Below are 17,926 nucleotides of genomic sequence, written 5' to 3' on the forward strand. Positions count from 1 at the left end.
TATCACTTTCATCCTACGCACATCGTTGGCAGCACTGCGAGCGTTGCTCTTGCTGCAGTAACCGCTTCCTGGAGGGGGCGGAGCTGAACTCCGACACGTGTTTGGTCACGTGACTTCAACCAGCACTGAAATTGCCGGCACAACCGCCCGTGAGGCGGATTCTTTCACTCTTACAAAGAGCGCTGTGGCATTTTTATCACTTTCATCCTACGCACATCGTTGGCAGCACTGCGAGCGTTGCTCTTGCTGCAGTAACCGCTTCCTGGAGGGGGCGGAGCTGAACTCCGACACGTGTTTGGTCACGTGACTTCAACCAGCACTGAAATTGCCGGCACAACCGCCCGTGAGGCGGATTCTTTCACTCTTACAAAGAGCGCTGTGGCATTTTTATCACTTTCATCCTACGCACATCGTTGGCAGCACTGCGAGCGTTGCTCTTGCTGCAGTAACCGCTTCCTGGAGGGGGCGGAGCTGAACTCCGACACGTGTTTGGTCACGTGACTTCAACCAGCACTGAAATTGCCGGCACAACCACCCTTGCGGCGTTAAGCCCTGGAGGCAGTAAGGGCTGGAGTCGCTGTTGTGCTGTTTGGCTGTGACCTGGGCAACTGGCACAAGCTAAGTTCTTGAGAAGTACTGTCTCGTGATAGCGCACAGTGCTTAATTTTTTGTTTACTTTGTGAAGGCTGTTAGTTTACGTTTAAATTCTCTGACCCATCAATAGGAAAGGTGTTTGCTTTCTCTAAGATTTTGTAAAAAGTATTCTTATATTTGGTGTACCTCTTTTTTACAATGGCCAATGGCCTGCGAAGTGGGCGTCGCATTGAGGAAATAACTAATATCTTAACATCTTCCAGCATTGACTCTACGGTATGCAAAGGTCGAACTTCATATCATGAAGTGCCATTAGTTGACATGGTGGATGACAATATATCTACTGCCCCTGTGGTCTGCTTAGATACTGGTAACTGCTCCACTCATGTAGCCCAAGTGCATGCTACTTCCTCTGTTGACATGTATGCCCCAACAAAGGCTGAGGAAAAAGAGATTGTAGATGTAAATACGAATGATAGTATGATTCGATTGGATTCATGTACCCCTAACAAAGTGCAATTTAGCACTACTTTGCAGAAGATGGCTGCATTAAATGCACAAGTCAATCAAACTATTAGTATGATGACTCCACTAGTATATGGTATAACAAACTCGGGTACCACCGGAAATACTAACAGGAGTTATCATACCAAAATAGATGATGATGTATCGGATGAGGCACCAATTGGAGTAATTCCGCGCACGCTTTCATTCTCGCCTGATCAATATAATGTCTCAAATAAAGTATTAATTGAGGATCTTGGAGTAGGTACGAATAGCGTGCGCGGAACTGAAGACCAATCCCCAACTCCTCTTCCGGTGATCACCAAAATTTTAGATCTCCTTGACAAGGGTCACGAGCTCACTCATCTTGAATTAAAGGAAATTAAGGCCATCTTGCACTATCTTTGCTCCAAAATGGATAAAATCGAGGGGTTTATCACTGCAGTTGACACCCTAAGATCCATTCAATCTGAAATTAGAGGGCAAGGCCATAGCAATGTAGAGGCAGGGAGACACGATTTTCACGCAAACAGTTTGGAACAGTGCAATCAGGACGCATTAATTGAACCGGTGAAATGTAAGTGCGAAAATGACTTGAAAGAAATTAAGGCATCAGTCGATGCAATGAACCTCACAATTACAACTCACTTTACCAAAAGAGAACCTTCAATGCGGTTTCCCGATAGCCCATCTGCTCTCCTTGAAGAAATTGAATCACAAAACAAAACAGAGACAGAACGCTGTGTTTCTGAGGAACCTCTTACCTTTATGTCCCGTCGAGTCAAAAAAAATCACTTGAGAGCTATTAAGAGATATGCTAAGCGTAGGAAGGAAGCACTACTACATAAGAATGACGGACGTGGAAAGGATACCTCCTTGGTTCCTAGTATAGAATTAATCGAGGAAGATCATATCGATGTAGGACAACTGTCCAAAGAAAGCCAAGATGCTCTTACCCCGGTTATTAATTCACCGGAGGAAGTAAGTCAAAATGGTATTATTACCAAGTCACTAATGATGGGTGCTATCCCTCCTCAGATTGCTAATCTTAAACCTGGCATCGTTAATTCAGTGAATAGCATAACTGAGGAAATTACGATTTCTAAACCTAAATTATGTGAAATGTCTCTAAAGGTGTCAGACAATCAGGACAACGGATGTGTAACAACTCTAATTGAACCTGTTATCGGCTCTGCGGCAAAAAATAATTTAAGGGACTTTTTCCCGATTATAGGGAGATGTCGCACCATGAAAAACAACATTATTCAATCGCGCCCCCATGGTAGTGACAATTCGTTTCCATTTACTAGGAAAACCTATAGCGAAGTATGTTCGAGCGTGGTGACTAATGAACTCTCTGCGAACAATATCCCTGAACAGTCCAAAAATATACCCTTAGTCGCTGTAAACGGCATTGGTAAAATAGGGAAGGTAGAGGTAGATGAAATAATTAATAAAGAAGAGGAGGTGAATATGTCCAAGTCGGTAATCGCAGTAAATGGCACGGGAAAAAGAACTACTTTGGTTGAGGCATCGGCCATACTTCATAAAGAGAGTCCTAAGTTCAGCTGCTTCAATCAAACTGGATCAATTGATAATGCAACGACTCCATATCCTATATTTATACACGGCCCTGCGCAAAGTAGAACACTACCACAACATACGAATATCAATCCACTCTTGTATAAGAACGGCGAAGCCTCTGTAGCTCTGAGTAAAACCTTTTTTATGGACAACCAGAACACAAACAATTATAACAAGATCCTATTAAAACAACCTAATAATTTACTAATCAATCCTGCTATCGAAGCAGGAACTTCAGTTGTCTCAGCTCCAATCTCACACAGGTCCTTGCATTCAGATAAAAGGAAGGAATACATCATAGGATTTGAAGGAAATGCTGAGGACTTGGCAGATAAACGTATTAATCGCTCATTTATCTTCTCCCTTTTCTCAAAAATACCTCAATTGAGAATGGTTAAATCTAATGATATTACCAGAGTCTCCCTGGCCAGAATTAACAACTTCAGGGCCCTGTGTTATCTTGGTTCTGAAGCAGTAATGAAATTCATTTGGTCCAATCGAGAGGAAATAAAAAGAGAAGGTTTGGTTTTACTTACCTTTGGATCCGAGGACGATGCTGCTCTATTCCTAGATCCACCAAAAGTGACTGATGGAAATTGTATTGATATGACCGTACCCACTGTTAAAACAAATACGGGTTCTGGACTTGACTTGGCTGAGATTCTGAAAGTTGTAGCTCAAACCAACGGCCTTCCTTGGCTGGAACCTATGCTCTCGGCCATTTTGTCTTCTAATACTACTTCATTACCTACAAAACCAGTCACATAGCTATCTAATCACAAAGAACTTAAAATCATGTCCTGGAATTCGTGCGGCTTTGTGAATTTAATGAACTGGCATCTCAATCTCAATAGTGATGAACCACCAACTATAATTATAATTCAAGAATCGATGAAAACAGTACCACTACTTATCCCTGGTTATGTTACTTTTAACTCATTAGCTAAAAGACATTTCTCAGGCCGCCCGTCTGGGGGCTTATCAATTGCAATAAACACTTCATTTAAAGTCCAACCTAATTTAGTGTGGAACTCTCCGAGTCTATTAGGGGTTCATCTTAATATACCCTCAATCAGATACCCATCATTAATTATCATCTCACTATATTGGAACCCTGCCAATTTAACTATTGAAGAGATGCTCGATGATCTTGAAGCATGCTTGGAACTCTCCGCTAGTACATATCAGAAATGTGAGATTATTCTTGGTGGCGATTTTAACTGCGACTGTAGAAATGTGAATGAAACTAGTACATCCAAACTCGCAACCTTAGCATGCATTAGAGGAGCCAAGTTTAGAGAACTCTTAACCGATTGGGACATGGATCTCTTGGCGACACACGATATGAAATCCAAATTTACATGGGAAAGAGGAGTCAAGAAGTCAATGATAGATTTTATCTTTGTAACTCGCAATCTTATAGTCTACATGGCCCCATTAGTAATAGACCCTATATTGATCGGTGATCATGCACAACTTATAACATCATTGAAATTGAAATGTCAATTGTTAGGGGCAAATAATTCATTAACAGCAGTAGAAGTTGATCGCCCTCAGCACTCAATCAGGTGGAACAACGGTTTGTGCGATCAGATTGTTAAACACATATCTCGAGAAACAATGCGAGCTGATCAATATGGTACCAATTTAAGAATAAAACTATCTGATAGGGATTACTCCGAAATAGTTGACACTGTCTTGCTCAAATTTTGTAAAAACCGCAGTAGTGCGAAACACACACACATTTACGATCAGAAATGTAAACTGTTGAAAAGGGAAAAAAACAAAGCATTAAGACAATTAAAATATAAAGTCTTAGGCACTGAAAGACTCAGAGAAAGGCGGAATCAAATCATCTCACAGTATAAACAAAACTTAAGATTCGCCCGGATCTCGAGACACAATGAAGATAACTGTACTTTAATTCGTGCCATCACGTCACATGACACTCGAGTCATATGGCGTACTCTAAAAACCGACCCAAAAAAGGCCGTGTTATCAATGCCAAATTGTATTTCTGATCAGACATGGCAGAAGTATATAACTGCAAAATTTCAACTACCTTATAAGTTCCAATTTCTTCCTGGTATAATGTTAGACTCTACCACGATCCCTCGGTTTAATTGGAGCATTAGAGACATAATTTGGGCAATCTCGAGGCTGTCGTATTCTAAGGCTGCAGGACCAGACGGGCTCCCCCCTTGTCTCTATAAAGCGGACCCTGCCATGTGGGCAGAAATTATAAATACCAAATTCGAAACCATCTTCAACTCTGGGGAAATCCCACCATCTTGGTTAACTGCAAACATAGTCCCGATATTTAAGAGGGGTGACCCTTCCTGTCCTGAAAATTACCGCCCGATTTCTCTAATCGATACCGAGGCTAAAATCTTTGCGATTCTACTTCTTCACGATCTGGAGAAGATTATTGAGTCCAAGGGTCTTTATTCTAAATTTCAAACGGGTTTTAGAAAGAATATGAGCACCACTTTAAATGCAACTATCCTTGCGCATGTCATTGCTGGAGCCAAGAATAAGAACTCCAATCCGGTATATATCGCAATGATTGACATGAGTGCAGCCTTTGATAATGTTGTCCGCAACTTATTGTGGATGAAAATGTTGGCTTTCGGAATTCCAAAAGATTTAATGTATTGGATCATGAAATTGCATACCAACACATCTTATAGAATAAAAATATCACAGGACGGGGGCACCACAGCTCCAATAGGAACAGCACTGGGCCTGAAACAGGGCTGCAACCTTGCACCAACCCTGTTTAATCTATATATGGTGGATCTGGATAAAACATGGGAAAAGATGAACCTGTTCTTTGTGAAGGTTGGGAGGATATCCTTACAATGGATTGCCTTTGCAGATGATATTATTTTGTTTGACCCCACTCCTGTAGGCTTACAAACTAAATTAACACTCTTTGAGGAATTTGCAAAGGACCACAATTTGACTCCCAACCCGGCAAAGACTGCCATTATGAAATTTGGAGTGAAGCAGAAAAAGGGCAGTTTTAGATGGCATATTATGGATACGCAGATATCTTGTACTAACAACACCATTTATTTGGGGTATCATCTCTCTGATCAGAATTCTATCAAGGTATGGACCGACATAATCAAATGCAAAACCAGGACACTCCTTTCGCAAATGAAAAGGATCTATACCCGGTTTTGCAAATTCTCATTAACTCCGTTAATTGAATTTATGTCCCTGAAGACTGAGAGTATTATTCTTTATGCACTAGATATATGTTTGTGTGATATGTCTAATATGTTGGATTGTGTACAAGGCTCACTTTTAAAAGCAGCAATGTTCTTGCCTATGTCCATTCCAAATGCCATCATACGCCATGAATTGGGATTGGTGGCACTATCGTCTAGATGGAAATGGAGACAGTTATCTCATTTTGCAAAAATGAATTATCCACCGAACAATTCGCTATATGCGGATTTGTATAAGATGCTGGGTACCCACTGTCCTCCTTCCTTTTATAATTATCAATTGAAAATGCAACAACTTTTAAGTGAAGTGAATATTACAGTGAACGATATCCATCTTCGCCCGTGCTATGCAAAAAAAAAACTTTTTGATCTAGACTGGTGCGTAACTATTGATCGGATTATGACTTATAAATCTTATGAAGAATATGGTGCCTTTGTTAAACAGCGCATCCCTCGCTATGCACATATCACTTTATTCCCCTGTGAAATTACCAGGAAGGCATATATTCGATTTAGATTTAATCTTTACCATACTAGAGATAGAATAAAGAATTGGCGAACAAATGCCACCACATTTGCTGTGGGATGTCGATTTGATGAGTGTAACGAACCATATGAAACAATGAAGCATCTCATACTCTATTGTCCCCATTTTAACAAAATACGTACAGCAAGATTTATGAAATTTGTTGATATAGGGTTTGAAGATTGCCTTGAGTTTTTATGGTCTCGCATGATGCAAGGAACTCACAACCGTTTAATCTATGAATTAGTAAGCTTTTGTAAGCATATAGAAAAAGAACTTATTCTGACTGGAGAATGAAATGCTGAGCTGATAAACTGATTGGTATATCTTTTCTTTCACTTGTATTTTAAATTGTATTTTAAAGCATTTTAAAGTATTGTGTGTTAATGTAAAATAATGTAATTTCAAATGTTTAAATTTTCTTCTCTTTATACATGGATTTTAACTTGCTCCTTTGCAAAGGTTCTACTTGAAATTATTCTTGTAAATGAACTAAATGCAAATAAAAAAAAAAAAAAAAAAGCATGTATCCATGGCGCAACCCCATCCATTTGTAGATCAGGCCCTTTGTCTTTTTCTGTATGTTTGTGAATGTTCCTGTGTGCATGCCTATATGTGTGCTTACATTAGTGTTTTTCGTGCATTTGCATGTGAGTGTGTGAGGAGGGGGCTGTTTGTGGATGTGAAGGTATGTCTGTGAATGAGAGCAAGTGTGTGCTGGTGGGTGTACAAAACAGACAGGGAGGGAGAGGGAGAGGGACAGAGTGAGAATGTGTGTGTTTATGTGTGCGTGTGTGTGTGTGCGTGTGTGTGTGTGTGTGTGTGTGTGTGTGTGTGTGTGTGAGGAGGGGGCTGTTTGTGGATGTGAAGGTATGTCTGTGAATGAGAGCAAGTGTGTGCTGGTGGGTGTACAAAACAGACAGGGAGAGAGAGAGGGAGAGGGACAGAGTGAGAATGTGTGTGTTTATGTGTGCTTGCATGTGTGTGTGTGTGTGTGAGAGAGAGAGAGAGAGAGAGAGAGAGAGAGAGAGAGAGAGGGTATGCGTGGCTTTACACGGGATTGGGTGTTTGTGTAGGTGTGTGTGTCAGGGAGAGAGCATGTCATAGGACCGGAGCCTGCCTACTGTTGCCCTACCTATCCCTGTGGTGCCAGCCAGCCCCCTCGTCACTGCTGCAGGCGTGCAGTTACTGAGGGCTCCTATGCTGGGTGAGGACAAAGGTCCGTCTGGTCGGTTTCCTGCCACGTTAGGGCAGGGCTCCTAGCTCTGTTGATCGCTTTTCCCAGGCCCTGTGCGGTGGCTCTGATTAGACGCTGATCCTGGGACTGCTCTTTGATCAGTAGCCCCGGCAGTCTGCAGGTGCCCTGCGTCATCACGTAAGCCAGCGCAGAGAGGCAGTATTAATCTCCCCCTCTCACTATAGTAATCGGCTTCCCTGCCAACCCATTCACAAAACGCTTGCAAATAGCCACTTATCCCGCAGCTTGTTTCGGCGCATTACTGTTTAGCGGATACTCACACTGCGTTAAGCTAACCACAGTCTAACCCTGAACGTCGTCAGTGCGTTTTAATCGTTTCCGTCTTTACAGGTGTGAAGGACCTTTTGGATTTTATGCATGCTTGAAACGACAAAGAATGTTTATAATCATTTGAAGGTTTTCACGACCGCGTGACCGTGTGCTTCTTTTGTTCCACGCGTTCTTAGCTGCACAAAGTAGACATAATTAAAGGGCAGGACCTTTATTTCAAGCAAACACATATTGAATTGTGTCCAGGTTGCCTCCAAGGTAAGTGTGAACGGTATTCTGGACAAAAAGCCTTTCATGACGTGAAAGCAACAGTGAGCAGTATTTAATAGAAGTCTGAAAAATGTGAATCATACAGAGTTCAGAGGCTAAACAAATTACACAGCCAGGAGCATGCCCTGCAACTATGAAAGGCGCCTTTCTGCAGCCCCGAGCAGCCGCTGCCCCGGGAGACCTGGCATCCAAGGGTTTTCCAAACATTTCAGGTACACTTAAAAGCTTGGAAGTAATTCTCATTTCCTAAGCAGGATTAGCTCGTTTCCAGAGCACACAACATACATCTCATTGAACAGGCCCCGGGACTGGGGGGCACCAACACGAGTTTAAACAAACAAACGCCACAAAAGCGTTCCAATTGAGCTCCGGCACGAAGCGTGGGTGAGGGGGGGCGTGGGGTGGGGTGGGGTTCCCACAGTTACTGGCAGTCTGTTTCCTGGGTTTGGCCAGGCAGGTACGTCGCATGGAACCAAGAGTGAATACTTTAAGAAGTTGTACTGCCAACACCCGGGGCATCATCTCCTCGCCCAACAAAAGAGAACAGGCTGTTAGAAAGTAAGCACGTGGCTTCTCCTCGCCAAGTTCCAGTACATTCCACAAAAGGAGTAAACAGCTTGCACGCTGCTACCTTCGCATAAACAGACAGTGCAAGGCTGGGCATCCATTTCAGGGGCAGCATGGCAGAGAAAGGTGGTAGTTAAGGGCAGGAACCCCATAGCTGGGCATTAGACCTTTTGGATGGGAAAATGCCAGTGCCGAGGTCCCCATTGTCATGTTTTTGACTGAATTGTTCTGCACATCATCAGTTCATCATATCTAAGCTTCAAGACCCGCGTGAAATCATTTAAATCAGGTAACAAATAATGACGCATTTCCTATAATCTTTTGAAGTAATGATCCCCACTTCACGGAGATTTTGGAATCCCAATTTGACGGAATTTAAAAAAATGTTTCAATGTATGAATAATCCGCCAGTCGAGTCAAACACACATACCATTCCCAAAATAAAACATGACCAACATATAGTCCTAACACATACTTCAATACTCTGGCACTCGGCCGTTAAGGGGGATAGGGACTGAGAACGCACTTGCCACAATGCACGAGAGGGATTCGCGAAACACGGGCCCCCGCGCAAATCACCTGCCAACACAGGAGGCACCAAACAAGAAGGCGTCGATGTGTACACACGGATGGAAGCATGCATGACGTTTGGAGGAAATGCAGAGGAAAAGGTTTGCAGCCTGGGATCAAAAATAACATCGCCAGAACCAAAACGTCAGTCTGCGCCCCAAGAGTGTGCCGGAGGTGCTTTGAGACAGTGTGCATGTACATTTTGAGGCGTGCATCCCGCTTACCGTTCTGCTCCTTGGCGCCGGTGAAGTGGAGCTTGCTGCTCAGACTGGACTCGGCCCGGGTGCCATGCTGCGGGAGGCGCAGGGCAGAAGTTAGCAGGAGGAGGATGGGCGCCAGGGGGCTCATTTGGAGGAGCTGGGTGCACACGGGGCAGGAGGGCTCTGGGGGGTGGCACCGTGCGAGTCAGCCTGCGTGCGCCGCGCGGCAGCAGCAGCAGGAGCTGGCGGGAGAGCGCCCGTCCGGGCCTGACAGCATGGGCAGCAGACAGGGGCAGGGCACTGCCTGGCTCCCATCCAAGGACCCCCCGCTCTCGAGCCCGCGACCCCCTCCTCTCTCCAGCTTGACAGGGGGACCCCCAAAGCAGCTGCCAAACGCGGGGGGCTCAGCGTTCAAGATAGATCCCAAATCCAGTCGAGGGGCGTAAGCTACCAGCAGACCCTTATTTTACTGCAGGGGGGCACCTGTCACACGAACTGTCAGCAAAAATGAGTCAGGGGAAGGACGATGGCAAAACTTTCCCAAAAGCACAAGAAGTGTTTTTTTTTTCTCCAAAGATAGGTCCCTGCTTCCTGGAGATGTGTGCAAGCTGGCACGCGAGGAGAATTCCCCAAGAAGGCAATGGAAGTAGTGGCTGTTCCAAGAGTTTTCACGTGTTGCTCCGGCCTCACTCAGCGCCGAGGCAGCCTAAGCGCGGCTGGTGCCCTCCCTCCGGGAGGAGGAGAATGCAACCCTCGGCACACATGCCCTGCAGGCACGCACGGGCTTCCCCACACAGCTCCCGCCCCTCTTCTCAGCGCCAGTTTCCTTACTGCACCACGGGCGAACACAACAAAAACAAACACCACCGACGCCAAAACACGCCACTGCTTCTCCTCGGGCGGTCAGGTCGCTGGTGGGAGCTGCCTCGGCTGTTTGCACCACTCTGGGAAGTTGGTGCGCTGGTGCCCACTGGGGCAGGCGAGGGGGTGGGCTTCACCTAGCTTTCGGCCGCCGAGACTCCGGCGTAGAAAGTCAGAGGCATGTGCAAGTGTCAGAGGGGTGGAGGAGGCTGGGGCTGTGCCAAGTACTCCTTACTGAGGCGCAGCGGCGGGCACAGCCCTGCGGGGAAGAGGAGTGCGAGGCTAGAAGTTACTGCAAGGAGCTCTGCGGGCTCTCTCTCCCCCCCTTGACTCTGGCTTGGGTAAGTGACAGGCAGAGGGGGGAGGGATAGTGGGGCTGCTGCCTTGCCAAATATTGCGTGCCTCTAGGCAGCAGCAGGCACAGCCCTGAAGGGAGGAGTAGTGCTGCATGTGAGTTACTCAAGGTCTCTCTCTCTCTCTCTCTTTCCAGCCTCTTGACTTTGGCTGGGCGCAGACTGCCAAATGGTGACACACAACAGGTGCTGCAGCGGCGGGGCGAGGAGCACGGACTGAGCGCAGAAATCCATCCCCACAGGGACCCTTTCCAACCGTGAGGAATGACAACACGCAAGCGCAGCACCTGAAACAGGAGGGTGTAGAGGGCATAGAAGACAGATCAGGTCAGGATTGCTTCATGCAAGTAGGCTTCCTACCCCCCTGACGCAAAGTTTGCACTAAAAACGCATCATATGTACCCACGGGAGAGCTCGCCCTTTTAATAGAAAACACTTCTAAAATGGTTTCTTGCATACGTGCCATTCTACTATCGATGCGGTCTCCTTTCCAGAATCTGCCTGCATTTATTATATTTAGTTCTGCACATTAAGGGCCCGATTCATAAAATCCAGCGCAGAAGCAGCGCAAGCGCCGCGCTCTGAGAGGGGGCGTGCACCACACGTGCGCCAGCCGCGGCACAAAGCAGAATTGCGCTCTATACTTATTCATGGATTTCACGGGCCACAACTATCCGTGGCGCAGTAAACATCCATCTGCGTCAGTAACGCCCCCAACACCGCCCCTTGCGCATGAAAAAACAGTGGAATGACCTGAAATGCGGGGTATGGACACAGGTGTTGGGGGCTCCCTTGTGATGTGGGCTGTCTGTGGGTATGGTCACGGGGATAGGGGGCTCCCTTGTGGTGTGGGCTGCCTGTGGGGTATGGCCATGGTTGATGGGGGATCCCTTGTGGTGTGGGCTGCCTGTGCGGTATGGTCCCATGTGGGCTGCCTGCAGTGTATGGTTACAGGTGTTGGGGGGTCCCTTGTGGTGTGAGCTGCCTGCAGGGTATGGTGACAGGTGTTGGGGGGTCCCTTGCGGTATGGGCTGCCTGTGGGGTATAGTCATGGTTGTTGGGGGGGTCCCTTGAGGTGTGGCTGCCTGCGGGGTATGGTCACTGGTGATGGAGGATCCCTTGTGGTGTGGGCTGCCTGTGGGGTATGGTCCCATGTGGGCTGCCTGTGGTTTATGGTCACAGGTGTTGGGGGGTCCCTTGTGGTGTGAGCTGCCTGCAGGGTATGGTCATGGGTATTGGGGGGGTCCCTTGCGGTATGGGCTGCCTGTGGGGTATAGTCACGGTTGTTGGGGGGGTCCCTTGTGGTGTGGGCTGCCTGTGGGGTATGGTCCCATGTGGGCTGCCTGCGGGGTATGGTCACAGGTGTTGGGGGGTCCCTTGTGGTGTGGGCTGCCTATGGGTATGGTCACAGGTGATGGGGGGGCTCCCTTGTGGTGTGGGCTGCCTGCGGGGTATGGTCACGGGTGATGGGGGATCCCTTGTGGTGTGGGCTGCCTGTGGGGTATGGACCCATGTGGGCTGCCTGAGGGGTATGGACACGGGTGTTGGGGGGTCCCTTGTGGTGTGGGCTGCCTGCGGGTATGGTCATGGGAGACGGGGGCTCCCTTGTGTGTGCTGCCTGCAAGGTATGGACACAGGTGTTGGGGGTCCCTTGTGGTGTGGGCTGCCTGCGGGTATGGTCACGGGTGATGGGCGCACCCTTGTTGTGGGGGCTGGCTGCGGGTATGGTCATGGGTGATGGGGGGCTCCCTTGTGATGTGGGCTGCCTGTGGGGTATGGACCCATGTGGGCTGCCTGAGGGGTATGGTCACGGGTGATGGGGAGCTTCCTTGTGGTGTGGGCTGCCTGCGGGTATGGTCATGGGAGACGGGGGCTCCCTTGTGTGTGCTGCCTGCAAGGTATGGACACAGGTGTTGGGGGTCCCTTGTGGTGTGGGCTGCCTGCGGGTATGGTCACAGGTGATGGGGGCTCCCTTGTGATGTGGGCTGCCTGCGGGTATGGTCATGGGTGATGGGGGGCTCCCTTGGGATGTGGGCTGCCTGCAGTATGGTCACGAGTGATGGGGGGCTCCCTTGTGGTGTGGGCTGCCTGTGGGTATGGTCACGGGTGATGGGGGCTCCCTTGTGATGTGGGCTGCCTGCGGGGTATGGTCACGAGTGATGGGGGCTACCTTGTGGGGTGGGCTGCCTCCAGGGTATGGACACGGGTGTTGGATGGTCCCTTGTGGTGTGGGCTGCCTGTGGGTATGGTAACAGGTGATGGGGGCTCCCTTGTGGTGTGGGCTGCCTGCAGGGGGTGTTGGCGGTTGATGGCAGCACGCGAGGGCCTTTTCACACGAGTTGGCTGGCAAGAGCGGGCACGCGATTTTGCAGGGGTACGCGAGGGCCTTTTCACACGATTTGGCTGGCGCGAGCGGGATACGCGTTTTCACGGGGGTACACAAGGGCGTTTTCACACGAGTTGGCTGGAGCGAGCACGCGAGGGCATTTTCCCGTGATTTGGCTGGCGCGAGCGGGGTATGCAATTTTGCAGAGGTACGCAAGGGCCTTTTCACATGAGTTGACTGGCGCGAGCATGCAAGGGCCTTTTCACGCGATTTGGCTGGCGCGAGCGGGCTACATGATTTTGCGCCGTTACACAAGGGCGTTTTCATGCGAGTTGGCTGGCATGAGCACGCAAGGGCCTTTTCACGCGATTTGGATGACGCGTGCGGGGTACGCGATTTCTCGGGGGTACGCGAGGGCCTTTTCACGCCAGTTGGCTGGCGCAAGCATGCAAGGGCCTTTTCACGTGATTTGGCTGGCGTGAGCGGGGTACGCAAATTCGCGGGAGTACGCAAGGGCCTTTTCACGCGAGTTGCCTGGCGCAAGCATGCAAGGGCCTTTTCACGCGATTTGGCTGTGGGGTGGACCCCCCATCACCCGTGACCATACCCGCAGCCAGCCTACACAACAAGCGAGCCCCCCATCATCCGTGACCACACCCGCTGGCAGCCCACACCACAAGGGAGCCCCCCAACACCCGTGACCATACCCACAGGCAGTCCACATGGGACCATACCCCACAGGTAGCCCACACCACAAGGGACCCTCCCAACACCCGTGACCATACACTGCAGGCAGCCCATCACCTGTGACCTTACCCTGCAGGCAGCCCACACCACAAGGGAGCACCCCATCACCTGTGACCTTACCCGCAGGCAGCCCACACCACAAGGGCGCCCCCCCATCACCTGTGACCATACCCACAGGCAGCCCACACTACAAGGGAACCCCCCATCACCCGTGACCATATCCCACAGGCAGCCCACCCCACAAGGGTGTCCCCCATCACCCGTGACCATACCCACGGGAAGCCCACACCACAAGGGAGCCCCCAACACCCATAACCATACCCACAGGCAGCCCACACCACAAGAGACCCCCCGTCACCCATGACCATACCCCGCAGGCAGCCCACACCACAAGGGGGCCTCCCATCACCCATGACCAGACCCTGCAGGCAGCGCATCACCGTGACAATATCCTGCAGGCAGGCCCCGACTCATGTCCCCCCACCCGTGACGGCTACCTGCAGGCAGGCCCCGACTCATGCCCCCCCAGTAACGGCAACCTGCGGGCAGGCCCCGACTCATGTCACCCACCAAACACATTGTCCCAACATGCAATCATGTATCAAATGTCCACCGAAATGCAACCACACGCTGCCCCCCCACCGTGCAACTCAACACCCATCCATTGGTCCCACTCCCCAATACCTGCCCCATGGCATGTGAATGACAAATGCACACATGCATGTTTGCAAACACATGACCAACATTGCTCAACAGCAGGGAAACGTAACAAAGCCAATGAAGAGTGACACATGCACCAAACCATTGAGAGCAGACACCCCAGAGCTGAAGCATCCATCTCTGCTTTCCGTAAAAACCTCAAGACCACTCTCCTGAACTAACACTGCTACGACGTCTACTGTTCCTAATATGTATATTGTAATAGAAATGTAATATAAATAGAATGTAATCTATGTACATATATTGTATCCTTTCTCTACATTCATTTGACAAATGTAATATTAATATTATTTCATACAAACTACTCACGATATATAACAAATGTCGACGTGATATTTTCTGTAACTAAGCATGTTTCTGTAACAAGTGCCACGATGCGTATGGGCTGTTGTGCGCTATATAAATACAAATAAAACAAACAAACAAACAAACACTTTGATTGGGATGAATAAAAATGTATTAAGAACAAAAAAACCACACCACCTGAAACATAACCATGAAAATGAAAGGAATGCCAATGAAAATAAAATCCAAAACAAAAAGAAATGTGATGTTTAAAATTGAGAAACTCCAAAAAGTGGTCCATGTTCAATGTTTTTCCTCCAAATGAAAATCCAAATCATAAAAAACCATTACTCCATGGTGACATTTTTTTAAAAATATGTCCAACTATGTAAAAGTCTGAAGGGTCCATGATCCCAAAATACAAATATACATCCTTAAAAATCCTAAAAAACGAACTATTTACAAAATGTGGAGCAAAGTCCATGAACTCCTAATCATAAAGAATAAAGGAAACCTACCACTAAATAACTATTTACAAACACAGCGGGCTGGTCCTACGACTCACCATTTTCCCCAAGAGTTTCGGCCAGGGCATCATAAAACTCTATGTCAATATCCCGGAGGCGGGCTGTGCTCCCTCTTCGAGGGCCTGCAGGGACTCCCTCATGCTCCTCACAAACTCCCTGCGAGTCTCCTTAAGGAACTCTGCCCACCTCTCTGCCCAACGCAGGTGTTCTCCGCCATAGCCATGCTGAGTCGCGCCCCCCGTGCACGCTGCCGCTCTGCACCAATCTGCTCGCCTAATCGCTGCAACACGGAAGACATCCTTGGGCCAAGGTTCAAGTCTCCCTCCTGCCTGATGGCCGATACATGCCCCTCTGATGTTGATGGCCCTGAGTCCTGTCGCCTCCTACGTCGAGCCTGCTTCTGCCAATGAGCCCTGTGCCTTCGCCCCCAGGACTGCCTCCGGGATGATGACAACCAGTCGTGCACGTGCCCTGCTGCAAGGTGCCTGCACAACCTCCATTGCCACTGTTCCTGTTGCTGGGGTGACCACCTCTGATGAACCTCTGACTCCCGACTGTGGATGTGGTCTCCACCAGACTGGCCGCGGTGGTTGGGACAGGTCCACAGGGGGCCCTGGTGGCATCTGGGCCGGAAGACAGCAGGGAAGACGACTAGCGCATAGTGGAGGAAGAGAAGGAGGGGGTCGCAGCAGTGCACGTAGCAAACCTGCAACAGTGAGCTGAGCTAGGCAGTTCATGAGGGCTCAGACCTCTTCATGATGATGTACAAGCACCCACTAGGAAGCCTGTACATCATCACAAATGGTGCCTGTGTGCATCGCAATACCGGCTAGCATGGGCTCCACCCTGTCACGGATTGCCTGGTCTGCAGGTAGTGGAAGGTGAGTTAACGTGGACACATCCGCTACCTGCGGATGGGTTTGGCCTGAGGCATGCCCGGAAGTGCATACTGATGCAGGCGCAGTTTCAGGGACAGGATTAGGCACAGGCCCTTCCGCGGTGACCTGCACTGCCTCCTGCCCCTGCCCCTGGACTGCACCAATTGCACCTGCCTCATCACCTCTGCCAGGTCCCATGTGCTGGTCTGAGGCGGCCTCCTCCTCTCCCTCGCCCACCACCAACCTTAATGACTCTGAACTGTCTTCCGCATTGGATTGCCCCTGTGGGGGCTCACCTGTCCCTCCCGCTGCCGAGGAGCCCACGTCCAACTTCACCTTCATGGGCCTCGCCTCAGCAGCTGCGGCCGTAGTTGCGGACGCGGCACCAGTCTCCTCGCTCCCGGAAGATGTTGTAACCTAGGAGGATGACTGGGCCTTGCATCACTCTCCACCTGGGGGAGGCATCCCTGCCGCAGTGCTCCACAGCACTGTCTCCGCTCTCTTCCTCCATCGCCACTGTGGATAAGGAGACATTGAACACAGGCATCAGTGTACCGAACAAATGTCTGCTTGACACAAAGCAAATGCACATGAGTGGCACGTCAAACATCACAACCATTATCACCCTCCACAACACACAGGTGAGTGCAAGCAACACATATACACAAAAATGCATGCCACATGCAACAAACATTTGCATCCATGTACAAGGCACTGCGGCCACATCACAAGAGGGCTGTACCTCACATGTATCATGGACCATGCACATCACATGCACACACATCACCTGACAATTATGCATCAGGCCATGTAGATCTCCCGTCACAGTGCACTTGTGGACAACTGGGCCGCTTGAGTGTGGGATGTTTTTATCCACGCATCCAAGCCCTACCTCAAAACTGTGCAGTACTGACATGGAAAACATCATGATGGCCAGAGCTTCCCAGAAAATGCACAGGGAAATGCATGAAGAATAGGCTGCCGCTCATTTTTGCTGATGTTATGGGCACAGAAGGACACTGCCTAAAACCACCATTGGACTACCCACACAGTAGTCTGAAACCATTGGGAATGGCAATGCTGATTGCCAAAAGCAAACCCATAACTGTTGGGAATTCATTTTCTTAAATCCCAAAAAGGGGTGCAGTACCAGTACTCACCACTATCAGAAAGCCGGCATTTTAAAACCACCAGATTTTGTAGAAAACTGAATAAATGAACCCAAAGCAAGCCAAAGAAAGACTTACTGAGAGGTGGATCCAATGTAAAGTTATATTCTGAAGTGACTTGAAGGTTTATAACAAGACTGGCTGAGCTGTGGATTTCAGCAGTTTAAGTAAATTTGGACTGAAAGACACTAAAAATCAAAATGTTTAAATTGACTGAGTGACCTACTTTTGAGTGTCACATAGGCTGCAATTGTTTAAATGTCATAGTTTTAAACTTAGAATCAGCATTCTAGCTGCATATGTAAACATGTTTAGTTTTATTTGAATGCAGAAAACTGGGGAACAGAAATGACATGTAGCTAAAAACTGGCTTAAAGAGATTTCAATTTTGCCTGGCAACTACCCCCCATCAGGAGTGAAACTTGAGTCACAGCTGTGTTCCCAGGCCTATCTGCCTTTTGTTGGCCACACTAAGGATATG

The 17,926-nt window shown here is 48.6% G+C and overlaps 1 protein-coding gene across 1 annotated transcript in view; it reads right to left on the reverse strand.

The window, feature by feature from the left end:
• The window catches only part of PDGFC (platelet derived growth factor C), a 961,985-nt gene extending 951,118 nt beyond the window's left edge, over positions 1 to 10,867 (reverse strand). The window contains exon 1 of the mRNA XM_069631326.1: positions 9,604 to 10,867. Coding sequence (XP_069487427.1) covers positions 9,604 to 9,727 — 124 coding nt within the window. The 5' untranslated portion in view covers positions 9,728 to 10,867. The remainder of the gene's footprint in view (positions 1 to 9,603) is intronic.
• Between the last annotated feature and the right edge of the window lie 7,059 nt (positions 10,868 to 17,926).

This window comes from Ambystoma mexicanum, chromosome 6q (assembly GCF_040938575.1).
Source record: "Ambystoma mexicanum isolate Mex_15411 chromosome 6q, UKY_AmexF1_1, whole genome shotgun sequence".
Lineage (NCBI taxonomy): Eukaryota > Metazoa > Chordata > Amphibia > Caudata > Ambystomatidae > Ambystoma > Ambystoma mexicanum.